This window comes from Panulirus ornatus, chromosome 17 (genome assembly GCF_036320965.1).
Source record: "Panulirus ornatus isolate Po-2019 chromosome 17, ASM3632096v1, whole genome shotgun sequence".
Taxonomy (NCBI): domain Eukaryota; kingdom Metazoa; phylum Arthropoda; class Malacostraca; order Decapoda; family Palinuridae; genus Panulirus; species Panulirus ornatus.
The window spans coordinates 35,438,602-35,455,433 of NC_092240.1; the positions used below are offsets into that span (position 1 = coordinate 35,438,602).

At 42.3% G+C, this 16,832-nt stretch overlaps 1 protein-coding gene across 2 annotated transcripts in view; it reads right to left on the reverse strand.

Moving 5' to 3' along the window:
• The window catches only part of LOC139754679 (uncharacterized), a 327,464-nt gene that overhangs the window by 146,436 nt on the left and 164,196 nt on the right, over window positions 1-16,832 (reverse strand). For both annotated transcript variants that reach the window (XM_071672228.1, XM_071672229.1), the window contains one exon: window positions 14,096-14,240. In XM_071672228.1, coding sequence (XP_071528329.1) covers window positions 14,096-14,240 — 145 coding nt within the window. The remainder of the gene's footprint in view (window positions 1-14,095; window positions 14,241-16,832) is intronic.

The following is a 16,832-nucleotide window of genomic DNA, read 5'->3' on the forward strand; positions in this document are numbered from 1 at the left end:
GAAAGGAATGGATGATGGCAAGCATGAATATGTACATGTGTATACATGTATATGTCCCCGTGAATATATATGCATATGATGGCATGGACTGATCCCTATCCCTGAGGATAGGGGAGAAAGAATACTTCACACGCATTCCTCACGTGTTGTACAAGGCGACTAAAGGGGATGGGTGCAGGGGGCTGGAAATCCTCCCCTCCTTGTATTTCAACTTTCTAAAAGGGGAAACAGAAGAAGGAGTCACGTAGGGAGTGCTCATCCCCCTCGAAGGCTCAGATTGGGGTGTCTAAATGTGTGTGGATGTAACCAAGATCCAAGATGAGAAAAAAGGAGGGATAGGTAGTATGTTTGAGGAGAGGAACCTGGATGTTTTAGCTCTGAGTGAAACGAAGCTCAAGGGTAAAGATGAAGAGTGGTTTGGGAATGTCTTAGAAGAAAAGTCAGGGGTTAGTGAGAGGACAAGAGCAAGGGAAGGAGTAGCACTACTCCTGAAACAGGAGTGGTGGGAGTGTGATAGAGTGTAAGAAAGTAAACTCTAGACTGATATGGGTAAAACTGAAAGTGGATGGAGAGAGATGGGTGATTGTTGGTGCATATGCACCTGGGCATGAGAAGAAAGATCATGAGAGGCAAGTGTTTTGGGAGCAGCTGAGTGAGTGTGTTTGTGGTTTTGATGCACAAAACCGGGTTATAGTGATGGTTGATTTGAATGCAAAGGTGAGTAATGTGGCAGTTGAGGGAATAATTGGTGTACATGGGGTGTTCAGTGTTGTAAATGGAAATGGTGAAGAGCTTGTAGATTAATGTGCTGAAAAAGGGTTGGTGATTGGGAATACCTGGTTTAAAAAGAGAGATATGCATAAGTATACGTATGTAAGTAAGAGAGATGGCCAGAGAGCGTTACTGGATTATGTGTTAATTGATAGGCGCGTGAAGAGAGACTTATGGATGTTAATGTGCTGAGAGGTGCAACTGGAGGGATGTCTGATCATTACCTTGTGGAGGTGAAGGTGAAGATTTCTAGAGGTTTTCAGAAAAGAAGAGAGAATGTTGGGGTGAAAAGAGTGGTGAGAGTAAGTGAGCTTGGGAAGGAGACTTGTGTGAGGAAGTACCAGGAGAGACTGAGTAGAGAATGGAAAAAGGTGAGAACAAAGGACATAAGGGGAGTGGGGGAGGAATGGGATGTATTTAGGGAAGCAGTGATGGCTTGGGCACAAGATGCTTGTGGCATGAGAAGCGTGGGAGGAGGGCAAATTAGAAAGGGTAGTGAGTGGTGAGATGAAGAAGTAAGATTATTAGTGAAAGAGAAGAGACAGGCATTTGGATGATTTTTGCAGGGAAATAATGCAAATGAGTGGGAGATGTATAAAAGAAAGAGGCAGGAGGTCAAGAGGAAGGTGCAAGAGGTGAAAAAGAGGGCAAATGAGAGTTGGGGTGAGAGTCATTAAATTTTAGGGAGAATAAAATGATGCTTTGGAAGGAGGTAAATAAAGTGCGTACGACATGAGAACAAATGGGAACTTCAGTGAAGGGGCTATTTTTTTTTGGGGGGGGATGATAACAAGTAGTGGTAATGTGAGATGGAGATAAAGTGACTATTTTGAGGGTTTGTTGAATGTGTTTGATGATAGAGTGGCAGATATAGGATGTTTTGGTCGAGGTGGTGTGCAAAGTGAGAGGGTTAGGGAAAATGATTTGGTAAACACAGAAGAGGTAGTAAAATCTTTACGGAAGATGAAAGCCGGCAAGGCAGCGGGTTTGGATGGTAGTGCAGTGAAATTCATTAAAAAAAGGGGGTGACTGTATTGTTGACTGGTTGGTAAGGTTATTCAATGTATGTATGACTCATGGTGAGGTGCCTGAGGATTGGTGGAATGCTTGCATAGTGCCATTGTACAAAGGCAAAGGGGATAAGAGTGAGTGCTCAAATTACAGAGGTATAAGTTTGTTGAGTGTTCCTGGTAAATTATATGGGAGGGTATTGATTAAGAGGGTGAAGGCATGTACAGAGCATCAGATTGGGGAAGAGCAGTGTAATTTCACAAGTGGTAGAGGATGTGTGGATCAGGTGTCTGCTTTGAAGAATGTATGTGAGAAATACTTAGAAAACATATGGATTTGTTTGTAGCATTTACAGATCTGGAGAAGGAATAAAATAGAGTTGACAGAGATGCTCTGTGGAAAGTATCAAGAATATATGGTGTGGGAGGCAAGTTGTTAGAAGCAGTGAAAAGTTTTTATCGAGGATGTAAGGCATTTGTATGTGCAGGAAGAGAGGAAAGTGATTGGTTCTCAGTAAATATTGGTCTGCGGCAGGGGTGTGTAATGTCTCCATGGTTGTTTAATTTGTTTATGGATGGGGTTGTTAGGGAGGTGAATGCAAAAGTTTTGGAAAGAGGGGCAAGTATGCAGTCTGTTGTGGATGAAAGAGCTTGGGAAGTGAGTCAGTTGTTGTTCACAGATGATACAGCGCTGGTGACTGATTCGTGTGAGAAACTGCAGAAGCTGGTGACTGAGTTTGGTAAAGTATGTGAAAGAAGAAAGCTGAGAGTAAATGTGAATAGGAGCAAGGTTATTAGGTATAGCAGGGTTGAGGGACAAGTCAATTTGGAGGTAAGTTTGAATGAAGAAAAACTGGAGGAAGTGCAGTGTTTTAGATATCTGGGACTGGATTTGGCAGCGGATGGAAACATGGAAGCGGAAGTGAATCATAGGGTGGGGGAGGGAGCAAAAGTTTTGGGAGCGTTGAAGAATGTGTGGAAGTCAAGAACATTATCTCGGAAAGCAAAAATGGGTATGTTTGAAGGAATAGTGGTTCCAACAATGTTATACGGTTGCGAGGCATGGGTTATGGATAGAGTTGTGCGGAGGAGGGTGGATGTGCAAGAAATGAGATGTTTGAGGACAATAGTGGTGTGAGGTGGTTTGATCGAGTGAGTAATAATAGGGTAAGAGAGATGTGTGATAAGAAAAAGAGTGTGGTTGAGAGAGCAGAAGAGGGTGTTTTGAAATGGTTTGAGCACATGGAGAGAATGAGTGAGGAAAGATTGACCAAGAGGATACATGTGTCAGAGGTGGAGGGAACGAGGGGAAGTGGGAGACCAAATTGGAGGTGGAAAGATGGAGTGAAAAAGATTTTGAGTGATCAGGGCCTGAACATGCAGGAGGGTGAAAAGCGTGCAAGGAAGAGAGTGAATTGGAACGATGTGGTATACCGGGGTCGATGTGCTGTCAATGGATTGAGCCAGAGCATGTGAAGTGTCTGGGGCAAACCATGTAAAGTTGTGTGGGGCCTGGATGTGGAAAGGGAGCTGTGGTTTTGGTGCATTATTACATGACAGCTAGAGACTGAGTGTGAACGAAAGTGGCCTTTGTTGTTTTTTCCTAGTGCTACCTCGAGCACATGAGGGGGGAGGGGGTTATTATTTCATGTGTGGCGGGGTAGCGATGGGAATGAATAAAGGCAGACAGTATGAATTATGTACATGTGTATATATGTATATGTCTGTGTGTTTGTATATATGTATACGTTGAAATGTATAGGTACGTATATTTGCGTGTGTGGATGTGTATGTATATACAAGTGAATGTGGGTGGGTTGGGCCATTCTTTCGTCTGTTTCCTTGCACTACCTCGCTAACGCAGGAGACAGCGATAAAGCAAAATGAATAAATAAACGATGATATGTAAACGTATGTATATGTGTGTGTATGGGCGTTTACGTATATATGTGTGTATACGAGTGGTTGGGCCATTCTTTGTCTGTTTCATGGCACCACCTCACCTCTCATCCTCCTGTATTTTCAGGCTCCATTCATTCAAAATCTCTTTTACTCCATCCTTCCACATCCAATTTGGTCTCCCACTTCTCCTTGCTTCCTCCTCTTTTGACAAATACACCCTCTTTGTCAACCTTTCCTCACTCATTCTCTCCATATGTCCAAACTATTCCAACACACCCTCTTCTGCTCTCTCAACCACATTTCTTATTTCCACACATCTCTCTTACCTTTTCATTACTTGCTCGATCAAACCACCTCACACCACATATTGTCCTCAAATATTTCATTTTCAACACATCCACCCTCCTCCATACAACCCTATTACAGCCCATGCCTCACAACCATATAAAATTGTTGAAACTACTATTCCTTTAAGCATACCCATTTTTGCTCTACAAGATAACATTTCTCCTTCCACACATCCTTCATCACTCCCAGAACCTTCATCCTTCCCCCCTCCCTCCTTCCCCTACCCTGTGGCTCACTTCCGCTTCCACTGTTCCATTTGCAGCTAAGTTCAATCCCAGATATCTAAAAAACTTCACTTCCTCCAATTTTTCATCCAAACTTACAACCCAACTAATTTGTCCCTCAACCCTGCTGAACCTAATAACCTTGCTCTTATTCACATTTACTCTCAACTTTCTCCTTTCACACACTTTACCAAACTCAGTCACCAACTTTGGTAGCTTCTCACTCGAATCAGCCACCAGTGCTGTATCATCTGCAAACAACAACTGACTCACTTTCCAGTCCCTCTCGTCAACAACAGACTGCATACTTGCCACTCTCTCCAAAACTCTTGCATTTACCTACCTATCTATCCCATCCATAAACAAATCAAACAACCATGGAGACATCACACACCCCTGCCGAAGACTGACCTTCACTGGGAACCAATCACTCTCTTCTCTTCCTACTCATACACATGCCTTACATCCTTGATAAAAACTTTTCACTGTTTCTAGCAGCTTACCTCCCACACCATATACTCTTAAAAGCTTCCACAAAGCATTCTGTCAACCCTATCATATGCCTTCTCCAGATCCATAAATGCCACAAACAAATCTATCTGTTCTAAATATTTCTCACACACATTCTTCAATGATAGAGTTGATAGAGATGCTCTGTGGAAGGTATTAAGAATATATGGTGTGGGAGGCAAGTTGTTAGAAGCAGTGAAAAGTTTTTATCGAGGATGTAAGGCATGTGTACATGTAGGAAGAGAGGAAAGTGATTGGTTTGCGGCAGGGGTGTGTGATGTCTCCATGGTTGTTTAATTTGTTTATGGATGGGGTTGTTAGGGAGGTGAATGCAAGAGTTTTGGAAAGAGGGGCAAGGATGAAGTCTGTTGGGGATGAGAGAGCTTGGGAAGTGAGTCAGTTGCTGTTCGCTGATGATACAGCGCTGGTGGCTGATTCATGTGAGAAACTGCAGAAGCTGGTGACTGAGTTTGGTAAAGTGTGTGAAAGAAGAAAGTTAAGAGTAAATGTGAATAAGAGCAAGGTTATTAGGTACAGTAGGGTTGAGGGTCAAGTCAATTGGGAGGTGAGTTTGAATGGAGAAAAACTGGAGGAAGTGAAGTGTTTTAGATATCTGGGAGTGGATCTGGCAGCGGATGGAAACATGGAAGCGGAAGTGGATCATAGGGTGGGGGAGGGGGCGAAAATTCTGGGAGCCTTGAAGAATGTGTGGAAGTCGAGAACATTATCTCGGAAAGCAAAAATGGGTATGTTTGAAGGAATAGTGGTTCCAACAATGTTGTATGGTTGCGAGGCGTGGGCTATGGATAGAGTTGTGTGCAGGAGGATGGATGTGCTGGAAATGAGATGTTTGAGGACAATGTGTGGTGTGAGGTGGTTTGATCGAGTAAGTAACGTAAGGGTAAGAGAGATGTGTGGAAATAAAAAGAGCGTGGTTGAGAGAGCAGAAGAGGGTGTTTTGAAATGGTTTGGTCACATGGAGAGAATGAGTGAGGAAAGATTGACCAAGAGGATATATGTGTCGGAGGTGGAGGGAACAAGGAGAAGAGGGAGACCAAATTGGAGGTGGAAAGATGGAGTGAAAAAGATTTTGTGTGATCGGGGCCTGAACATGCAGGAGGGTGAAAGGAGGGCAAGGAATAGAGTGAATTGGAGCGATGTGGTATACCGGGGTTGACGTGCTGTCAGTGGATTGAATCAAGGCATGTGAAGCGTCTGGGGTAAACCATGGAAAGCTGTGTAGGTATGTATATTTGCGTGTGTGGATGTATGTATATACATGTGTATGGGGGTGGGTTGGGCCATTTCTTTCGTCTGTTTCCTTGCGCTACCTCGCAAACGCGGGAGACAGCGAAAAAAAAAAAAAAAAAAAAATTCTTCAATGCAAATACTTGATCCACACATTCTCTACCACTTCTGAAACCACACTGCTCCTCCCCAGTCTGATGCTCTGTATATGCCTTTAACCTCTCAATCAATACTCTCCCATACAATTTTCCATGAATACTCAACAAACCTATGTCTGTGTAGTTTGAACACTCGCCTTTATCTTCTTTGCCTTTGTACAATGGCACTTGCATGCATTCTGCTAATCCTCAGGCATTTCACCATGATCCATACATGCAATGAATATCCTTACCAACCAATCAACAATACAGTCACCCCCTTTCTTAATAAATTTAACTTCAATACCACCCAAACCTGCTGCCTTGCCAGATTTCATCTTCTTAAAAGCTTTCATTACCTCATCTCTCTTAATCAAATCATTCTCCCTGACCATCTCATTTCACACACAACTCCCACCAAAACACCCTATATCTGCCACTTATTCACAAAAGTCATCCAAGAAACCTTCAAAATGCTCACGCCATCTCCTCACTTCATTACTGTCTGTTACCACTTTCTCTTTCACCAATGTTCCATTTGTTCTCTTGTCTTATGCATATTATTTACCTCCTTTCAAAACATCTACTTATTCTCCTTATAATCTAAAATAAAGATACGATGACCAAAAATCTTAAAATTTACTTGAATATCTTATTATCACTTGAAAATATTGGGGAAGAGCAGTGTGGTTTCAGAAGTGGTAGAGGATGTGTGGATCAGGTGTTTGCTTTGAAGAATGTATGTGAGAAATACTTAGAAAAGCAAATGGATTTGTATGTAGCATTTATGGATCTGGAGAAGGCATATGATAGAGTTGATAGAGATGCTCTGTGGAAAGTATTAAGAATATATGGTGTGAGAGGCAAGTTGTTACAAGCAGTGAAAAGTTTTTATCGAGGATGTAAAGCATGTGTACGTGTAGGAAGAGAGGAAAGTGACTGGTTCTCAGTGAATGCAGGTTTGTGGCAGGGGTGTATGATATCTCCATGGTTGTTTAATTTGTTTATGGGTGGGGTTGTTGGGGAGGTGAATGCAAGAGTTTTGGAAAGAGGGGCAAGTATGCAGTTTGTTGTGGATGAGAGAGCTTGGGAAGTGAGTCAGTTGTTGTTCGCTGATGATACAGTGCTGGTGGCTGATTCATGTGAAAAACTGCAGAAGTTGGTGACTAAGTTTGGTAAAGTGTGTGAAAGAAGAAAGTTAAGAGTAAATGTGAATAAGAGCAAGGTTATTAGGTACAGTAGGGTTGAGGGTCAAGTCAATTGGGAGGTAAGTTTGAATGGAGAAAAACTGGAGGAAGTAAAGTGTTTTAGATATCTGGGAGTGGATCTGGCAGCGGATGGAACCATGGAAGCGGAAGTGAATCATAGGGTGGGGGAGAGGGTGAAAATTCTGGGAGCCTTGAAGAGTGTTTGGAAGTCGAGAACATTATCTCGGAAAGCAAAAATGGGTATGTTTGAAGGAATAGTGGTTCCAACAATGTTGTATGGTTGCGAGGTGTGAGCTATGGATAGAGTTGTGCACAGAGGGGTGGATGTGCTGGAAATGAGATGTTTGAGGAAAATATGTGGTGTGAGGTGGTTTGATCGAGTAAGTAATGTAAGGGTAAGAGAGATGTGTGGAAATAAAAAGAGTGTGGTTGAGAGAGCAGAATGGGGTGTTTTGAAATGGTTTGGTCACATGGAGAGAATGAGTGAGGAAAGATTGACCAAGAGGATATATGTGTCAGAGGTGGAGGGAGCGAGAAGTGGGAGAGCAAATTGGAGGTGGAAAGATGGAGTGAAAAAGATTTTGGGTGATCGGGGCCTGAACATGCAGGAGGGTGAAAGGCGTGCAAGGAATAGAGTGAATTGGAACGATGTGGTATACCAGGGTCGATGTGCTGTCAATGGATTGACCCAGGGCATGTGAGGCGTCTGGGGTAAACCATGGAAAGTTGTGTGGGGCCTGGATGTGGAAAGGGAGGTGTGGTTTTGGTGCATTATTACATGACAGCTAGAGACTGAGTGTGAATGAATGGGGCCTTTGTTGTCTTTTCCTAGCGCTACCTTGCACACATGAGGGGGGAGGGGGTTGTTATTCCATGTGTGGCGAAGTTGCGATGGGAATAAATAAAGGCAGACAGTATGGATTATGTACATGTGTATATATGTATATGTCTGTGTGTGTATATATATGTGTACATTGAGATGTATAGGTATGTATATTTGCGTGTGTGGACTTGTATGTATATACATGTGTATGTGGGTGGGTTGGGCCATTTTTTCGTCTGTTTCCCTGCGCTACCTCGCTAACGCGGGAGACAGCAACAAAGAAGAATAAATAAATAAAAATAAATATTATTTTGCTTTGTTGCTGTCTCCCATGCTAGTGAGGTAGCGCAAAGAAACAGACAAAAGAATGGCCCAACCCACCAACATACACATGTATATACATACACGCCCACACGCGCACATATACATACCTATACATCTCAACGTATAAATATATATGCACACAGACATATACATATATACACACGTAAATAATTCTGTCTGCCTTCATTCATTCCTGTCGCCACCCCGCCACACATTAAAACAACAACCCTCTCATGTGCGCGAGGTAGCGCTAGGAAAAGACAACGAAGGCTACATTCGTTCACACTCAGTCTCTAGCTGTCATGTAATAATGCACCGAAACCACAGCTCCCTTTCCACATCCAGGCCCCACACAACTTTCCATGGTTTACCCCAGACGCCTCACATGCCCTGGGTCAATCCATTGACAGCACATCGACCCTGGTATACCACATCGTTCCAATTCACTCTATTCCTTGCACGCCTTTCACCCTCCTGCATGTTCAGGCCCCGATCACCCAAAATCTTTTTCACTCCATCTTTCCACCTCCAATTTGCTCTCCCACTTCTCGCTCCCTCCACCTCTGACACATATATCCTCTTGGTCAATCTTTCCTCACTCATTCTCTCCATGTGACCAAACCATTTCAAAACACCCCATTCTGCTCTCTCAACCACACTCTTTTTATTACCACACATTTCTCTTACCCTTACATTACTTACTCGATCAAACCACCTCACACCACATATTGTCCTCAAACATCTCATTTCCAGCACATCCACCCTCCTCCGCACAACTCTATCCATAGCCCACGCCTCGCAACCATATAACATTGTTGGAACCACTATTCCTTCAAACATACCCATTTTTGCTTTCCGAGATAATGTTCTCGACTTCCACACATTCTTCGACACTCCCAAAACAACGCCCCCTCCCCCACCCTATGATTCACTTCCGATTCCATGATTCCATCCGCTGCCAAATCCACTCCCAGATATCTAAAGCACATCACTTCCTCCAGTTTTTCTCCATTCAAACTTACCTCCCAGTTAACTTGTCCCTCAACCCCACTGTACCTAATAACCTTGCTCTTATTCACATTTACTCTTAGCTTTCTTCTTTCACACACTTCACCAAACTCACTCACCAGCTTCTGCTGTTTTTCACACGAATCAGCCACCAGCGCTGTATCATCAGCGAACAACAACTGACTCACTTCCCAAGCTCTTTCATCCACAACAGACTACATACTTGCCCATCTTTCCAAAACTCTTGCATTCACCTCCCTTACAACCCCATCCATAAACGAATTAAACAACCATGGAGACATCACACACCCCTGCCGCAAACCTACATTCACTGAGAACCAATAACTTTCCTCTATTCCTACACGTACAAATGCCTTACATCCTCAATAAAAACTTTTCACTGCTTCTAACAACTTGCCTCCCACACCATATATTCTTAATACCTTCCATGCGATCTGGAGAAGGCATATGATAGAGTTGATAGAGATGCTCTGTGGAAGGTATTACGAATATATGGTATGGGAGGCAAGTTGTTAGAAGCAGTGAAAAGTTTTTATCGAGGATGTAAGGCATGTGTACGTGTAGGAAGAGAGGAAAGTGATTGGTTCTCAGTGAATGTAGGTTTGCGGCAGGGGTGTGTGATGTCTCCATGGTTGTTTAATTTGTTTATGGATGGGGTTGTTAGGGAGGTAAATGCAAGAGTTTGGAAAGAGGGGCAAGTATGAAGTCTGTTGTGAATGAGAGAGCTTGGGAAGTGAGTCAGTTGTTGTTCGCTGATGATACAATGCTGGTGGCTGATTCATGTGAGAAACTGCAGAAGCTGGTGACTGAGTTTGGTAAAGTGTGTGAAAGAAGAAAGTTAGGAGTAAATGTGAATAAGAGCAAGGTTATTAGGTACAGTAGGGTTGAGGGTCAAGTCAATTGGGAGGTAAGTTTGAATGGAGAAAAACTGGAGGAAGTAAAGTGTTTTAGATATCTGGGAGTGGATCTGGCAGCGGATGGAACCATGGAAGTGGAAGTGAATCATAGGGTGGGGGAGGGGGCGAAAATCCTGGGAGCCTTGAAGAATGTGTGGAAGTCGAGATCATTATCTCAGAAAGCAAAAATGGGTATGTTTGAAGGAATAGTGGTTCCAACAATGTTGTATGGTTGCAAGGCGTGGGCTATGGATAGACTTGTGCGCAGAAGGATGGATGTGCTGGAAATGAGAAGTTTGAGGACAATATGTGGTGTGAGGTGGTTTGATCGAGTAAGTAATGTAAGGGTAAGAGAGATGTGTGGAAATAAAAAGAGCGTGGTTGAGAGAGCAGAAGAGGGTGTTTTGAAATGGTTTGGGCACATGGAGAGAATGAGTGAGGAAAGATTGACCAAGAGGATATATGTGTCGGAGGTGGAGGGAACGAGGAGAAGTGGGAGAGCAAATTGGAGGTGGAAAGATGGAGTGAAAAAGATTTTGTGTGATTGGGGCCTGAACATGCAGGAGGGTGAAAGGAGGGCAAGGAATAGAGTGAATTGGATCGATGTGGTATACCGGAGTTGACGTGCTGTCAGTGGATTGAATCAGGGCATGTGAAGCGTCTGGGGTAAACCATGGAAAGCTGTGTAGGTATGTATATTTGCGTGTGTGGACGTATGTATATACATGTGTATGGGGGTGGGTTGGGCCATTTCTTTCATCTGTTTCCTTGCGCTACCTCACAAACGCGGGAGACAGCGGCAAAAAAAAAAAAAAAAAAAAAAAAAACTTCCACACTGCATCTCTATCAACTCTATCATATGCCTTCTCCAGATCGATAAATAATACATACAAATCCATTTGCTTTTCTAAGTATTTCTCACATGAATTCTTCAAAGCAAACACCTGATCCAAATATCCTCTACCACTTCTGAAACCACACTGCTCTTCCCCAATCTGATGCTCTGCACATGCCTTCAACCTCTCAATCAATACCCTCCCATATAATTTCCCAGGCCCTTTGCCTTCGTACAATGGCACTATGCAAGCATTTTGGCAATCCTCAGGCACCTCACCATGGGTCATACATACATTAAATAACCTTACCAACCAGAAAACAAAACAGTCACCCCCCTTTTTTAATAAATTCCAATGGAATACCATCCAAACCCGCTGCCTCGCCGGCTTTCATTTTTTGCTAAGCTTTCACTACCTCTTCTCTGTTTACTAATTCATTTTCCCTAACCCTCTCACTTTGCACACTACCTCGACCAAAGCACCCTATATCTGCCACTCTTATCATCAAACACATTCAACAAACCTTCAAAATACTCACTCCATCTCATTCTCACATAACCACTACTTGTTATCACCTCCCCATTAGCCCCCTTCACTGAAGTTCCCATTTGTTTCCTTGTCTTATGCACTTTATTTACCTCCTTCCAAAACTTCTTTTGATTCTCCCTAAAATTCAATGATACTCTCTCACACCAACTCTCATTTGCCCTCTTTTTCACCTCTTACACCTTTCTCTTGACCTCCTGCCTCTTTCTTTTATACATCTCCCACTCATTTGCATTATTTCTCTGCAAAAATCGTCCAAATGCCTCTCTTCTCTTTCACTAATACTCTTACTTCTTCATACCACCACTCACTACCCTTTCTAATCTGCCCATGTCCCACACTTCTCATGCCACAAGCATCTTTTGTGCAAGCCATCATTGCTTCCCTAAATACATCCCATTCCAACCCCCACTCCCCTTACGTCCTTTGTTCTCACTTTTTTCATTGTCCTCAGTCTCTCCTGGTACTTCCTCACACAAGTCTCCTTCCCAAGCTCACTTACTCTCACCACTCCTTTCACCCGAACATTCTCTCTTTTCTGAAAACTTCTACAAATCTTCACCTTCCCCTCCACAAGGTAATGATCAGACATCCCTCCAGTTGCACATCTCTGCACATTAACATCCAAAAGTCTCTCTTTCGCATGCCTATCAATCAACGAGTAATCCAACAATGCTTTCAGGCCATCTCTCCTACTTACATCCGTGTACTTAAGTATATCTCTCTTCTTAAACCAGGTATTCCCAATCATCAGTCCTTTTTCAGCACATAAATCTACAAGCTCTTCACCATTTCCATTTACAACACTGAACACCCCATGTACAGCAATTATTCCCTTAACTGCCACATTACTCACCTTTGCATTCAAATCACCCATCACCATAACCCAGTCTCGTGCATCAAAACTACTAACACATTCACTCAGCTGCTCCCAAATCACTTGCCTCTCATGACCTTTCTTCTCATGCCCAGGTGCATATGCACCAATAATCCCCCTCTCTCTCCATCAACTTTCAGTTTTACCCATATCAATCTAGAGTTTACTTTCTTACACTCTATCACATACTCCCACCACTCCTGTTTCAGGAGTAGTGCTACACCTTCCCTTCCTCTTGTCCTCTCACTAACCCCAGACTTTATTCCCAAGACATTCCCAAACCACTCTTCCCCTTTACCCTTGAGCTTCGTTTCACTCAGAGCCAAAACATCCAGGTTCCTTTCCTCAAACATACTACCTAGCTCTCCTTTTTTCTCATCTTGGTTATATCCACACACATTTAGACACCCCAATCTGAGCCTTCGAGGAGGATGAGCACTCCCTATGTGACTCCTTCTTCTGTTTCCCCTTTTAGAAAGTTAAAATACAAGGAGGGGAGGGTTTCCAGCTCCCCACTCCTGTCCCCTTTAATCACCTTCTACAACACGTGAGGAATGCGTGGGAAGTATTCTTTCTCCCCTATCCCCAGGGATAGAATAAAATAAAACAAAATCTGCCACTATTTTCCGTCACTATTTCAAAAACTTAAATGTCATTCTACACATTTCTATCCTAATTCTTGAATGAAAATACAGTAAAACCACTTTGTAAGGTATGATTTTGTGGGGATCCCCGTACATTTTTCAGTCAAAAGTATATCCATTAGTTTGGGAGCAATTGATATGAATATGTATACTGGCACTATAATTCTCTGTAACCTAACATGTACTATCATCATTGCATCAAAATCCTATAAATCAGGTACATATTCTTCTGTACTTCGCTTTATTCACAACACATATAGAGCAAGGTGCTATCTCCTCAACCTTGATACTGTCACTAGACTCATCATTTACTTCTTAAGATTAAGAGACATTATCATTTTCATTATATCAGCTTGAAAGGCCTCTTCATCACTGTCCTTTTTATTTTTTTATCAAATATATTCCATTTCATCCCTGCCTGTCAGATGATTGAGACCTTTTGAATCGTGGGAAATTTCTTGCCTACACTAGCTACTTGTTGGTAATAAAATTTCTATAAGGTAACTGACACTCAGTGATACTGACCAACTCTGCCTAGGGCTATCTAACTGAGATAATAATGACCACTTGCAACTTTCCATGCCCTGTATCACATGTGTTCATTTAAAACTTGGGAATGAAGTACACACTGTAAATATAAATCATAGTCTAACACTCCCAAGCACATAAATTTAAGTCACAGCCTACAAAGGTTTAAATGGCATTTTCTGGGAACATATACTCCACCTATAACACAGAAGGCCATTACTTGGCAATACTTACATGTGCGGCAAATAAGTTCCTTTGACATTCCTGAGCCAACCATCGATTGTTCTACATCCATTGTTCTTACATTTCCAGGGGCTGTTTTCATAATTTCTCCATGTTCATTGATTGCAACTGTAAGTCCAGCTGAACGTTTTGACACCTAAAGGGAAAAAATAAAAATGAAAAAAAAAAAAAACTGTCAGGAAAGGCCCTAATCTTATAATTCTTACAAAGACCTCATGTGATGAAGGTGAATGTTTCCTAAGATTCACAGAAAAACATATATTCTTAAGTTCCTTCCAACTCAGTTTAATCAAAAAATAATCAACAAAACACACATACAATAAGTGTAGAATTTACTATTACAGGTGCTCCCCAATTTAGGATGTGGTTATGTTCCGATAAACTCATCATAAAATGAAAATATCGTAGTCTACCTTAAACCTTCTCAGAACACTTGCATTCCTCATCCACAATTAGCATATGCAGCTCTTCCTTAGAAGATTCAGCACCTTCAGTATCGGCACTTGCTGCCTCACCGCTAACCTTTACATTATGAAAACTATGATGCCTTTCCTTATTATCTTGCTTCTAGGGATGAAGAACTAAGATTATTAGTGAAAGGAGACGAGAGAGGCATTTGGATAATTTTTGCAGGGAGATAATGCAAATGACTGGGAGATGTATAAGAGAAAGAGGCAGGAGGTCAAGAGAAAGGTACAAGAGGCAAAAAAGAGGGCAAATGAGAGTTGGTGTGAGAGAGTATCATTAAATTTTAGGGAAAATAAAAAAGATGCTTTGGAAGGAGGTAAATAAAGTGCGTAAGACAAGGGAACAAATGGGAACATCAGTGAAGGGGGCCAATGGGGAGGTGATAACAAGTAGTGGTGATGTGAGATGAAGAGAGTATTTTGAAGGTTTGTTGAATGTGTTTGATGATAGAGTGGCAGATATAGGGTGCTTTGGTCGAGGTGGTGTGCAAAGTGAGAGGGTTAGGGAGAAGGATTTGGTAAACAAAGAAGAGGTAGTAAAAGCTTTGCGGAAGATGAGAGCCGGCAAGGCAGAGGATTTGGATGGTATTACAGTGGAATTCATTAAAAAAGGGGGTGACTGTATTGTTGACTGGTTGGTAAGGTTATCTAATGTATGTATGACTCATGGTGAGGTGCCTGAGGACTGGCGGAATGCTTGCATAGTGCCACTGTAAAAAGGCAAAGGGGATAAGAGTGAGTGCTCAAATTACAGAGGTATAAGTTTGTTGAGTATTCCTGGGAAATTATATATGAGGGTATTGATTGAGAGGGTGAAGGCATGCACAGAGCATCAGATTGAGGAAGAGCAGTGTAATTTCACAAGTGGTAGAGGATGTGTGGATCAGGTGTTTGCTTTGAAGAATGTATGTGAGAAATACTTAGAAAAGCAAATGGATTTGTATGTAGCATTTATGGATCTGGAGAAGGCATATGATAGAGTTGATAGAGATGCTCTGTGGAAGGTATTAAGAATATATGGTGTGGGAGGCAAGTTGTTAGAAGCAGCGAAAAGTTTTTATCGAGGATGTAAGGCATGTGTACGTGTAGAAAGAGAGGAATGTGGTTCTCAGTGAATGTTGGTATGTGGCAGGGGTGCGTGATGTCTCCATGGTTGTTTAATTTGTTTATGGATGGGGTTGTTAGGGAGGTGAATGCAAGAGTTTTGGAAAGAGGGGCAAGTATGCAGTCTGTTGTGGATGAGAGAGCTTGGGAAGTGAGTCAGTTGTTGTTCGATGATGATACAGCGCTGGCGGCTGATTCGTGTGAAAAACAGCAGAACCTGGTGACTGAGTTTGGTAAAGTGCGTGAAAGAAGAAAGCTGAGAGTAAATGTGAAAAAGAGCACAGTTATTAGGTACAGTAGGGTTGAGGGACAAGTCAATTGGGAGGTAAGTTTGAATGGAGAAAAACTGGAGGAAGTGAAGTCTTTTAGATACCTGGGAGTGGATTTGGCAGCGGATGGAACCATGGAAGCGAAAGTGAATCATAGGGTGGGGAGGGGGCGAAAGTTCTGGGAGCATTAAAAAATAAGTGGAAGTCGAGAACTCAATCATGGAAAGCAAAAATGGGTATGTTTGAAGGAATAGTGGCTCCAACAATGTTATATGGTTGCGAGGCATGGGCTATCGATAGAGTTGTGCAGAGGAGGGTGGATGTGCTGGAAATGAGGTGTTTGAGGACAACATGTGGTGTGAGGTGGTTTGATCGAGTAAGTAATGAAAGGGTAAGAGAGATGTGTGGTAATAAAAAGAGTGTGGTTGATAGAGCAGAAGAGGGTGTTTTGAAATGGTTTGGTCACATCGAGAGAATGAGTCAGGAAAGATTGACCAAGAGGATATACGTGTCAGAGGTGGAGGGAACGAGGAGAAGTGGGAGACCAAATTGGAGGTGGAAAGATGGAGTAAAAAAGATTTCGAGTGATCGGGGCCTGAACATGCAGGAGGGTGAAAGGCGTGCAAGGAATAGAGCGAATTGGAATGATGTGGTATATCGGGGTCAACGTGCTGTCAATGGATTGAACCAGGCAGTATGATACAGAAGTTAAATTGATGAAAACTACTACTGACGTTTGTGTAAATAAATTATACATTTCCCTTTTCCATAGCCTGAGGTTGAACCATTATGTGACATTCATTTTTTTCATTTCATTTCAAGCTAGAAGTTTCAGTTTTCTAAATTATTTCTTACATTTTACATATGTATATATATGTATATGTGTGT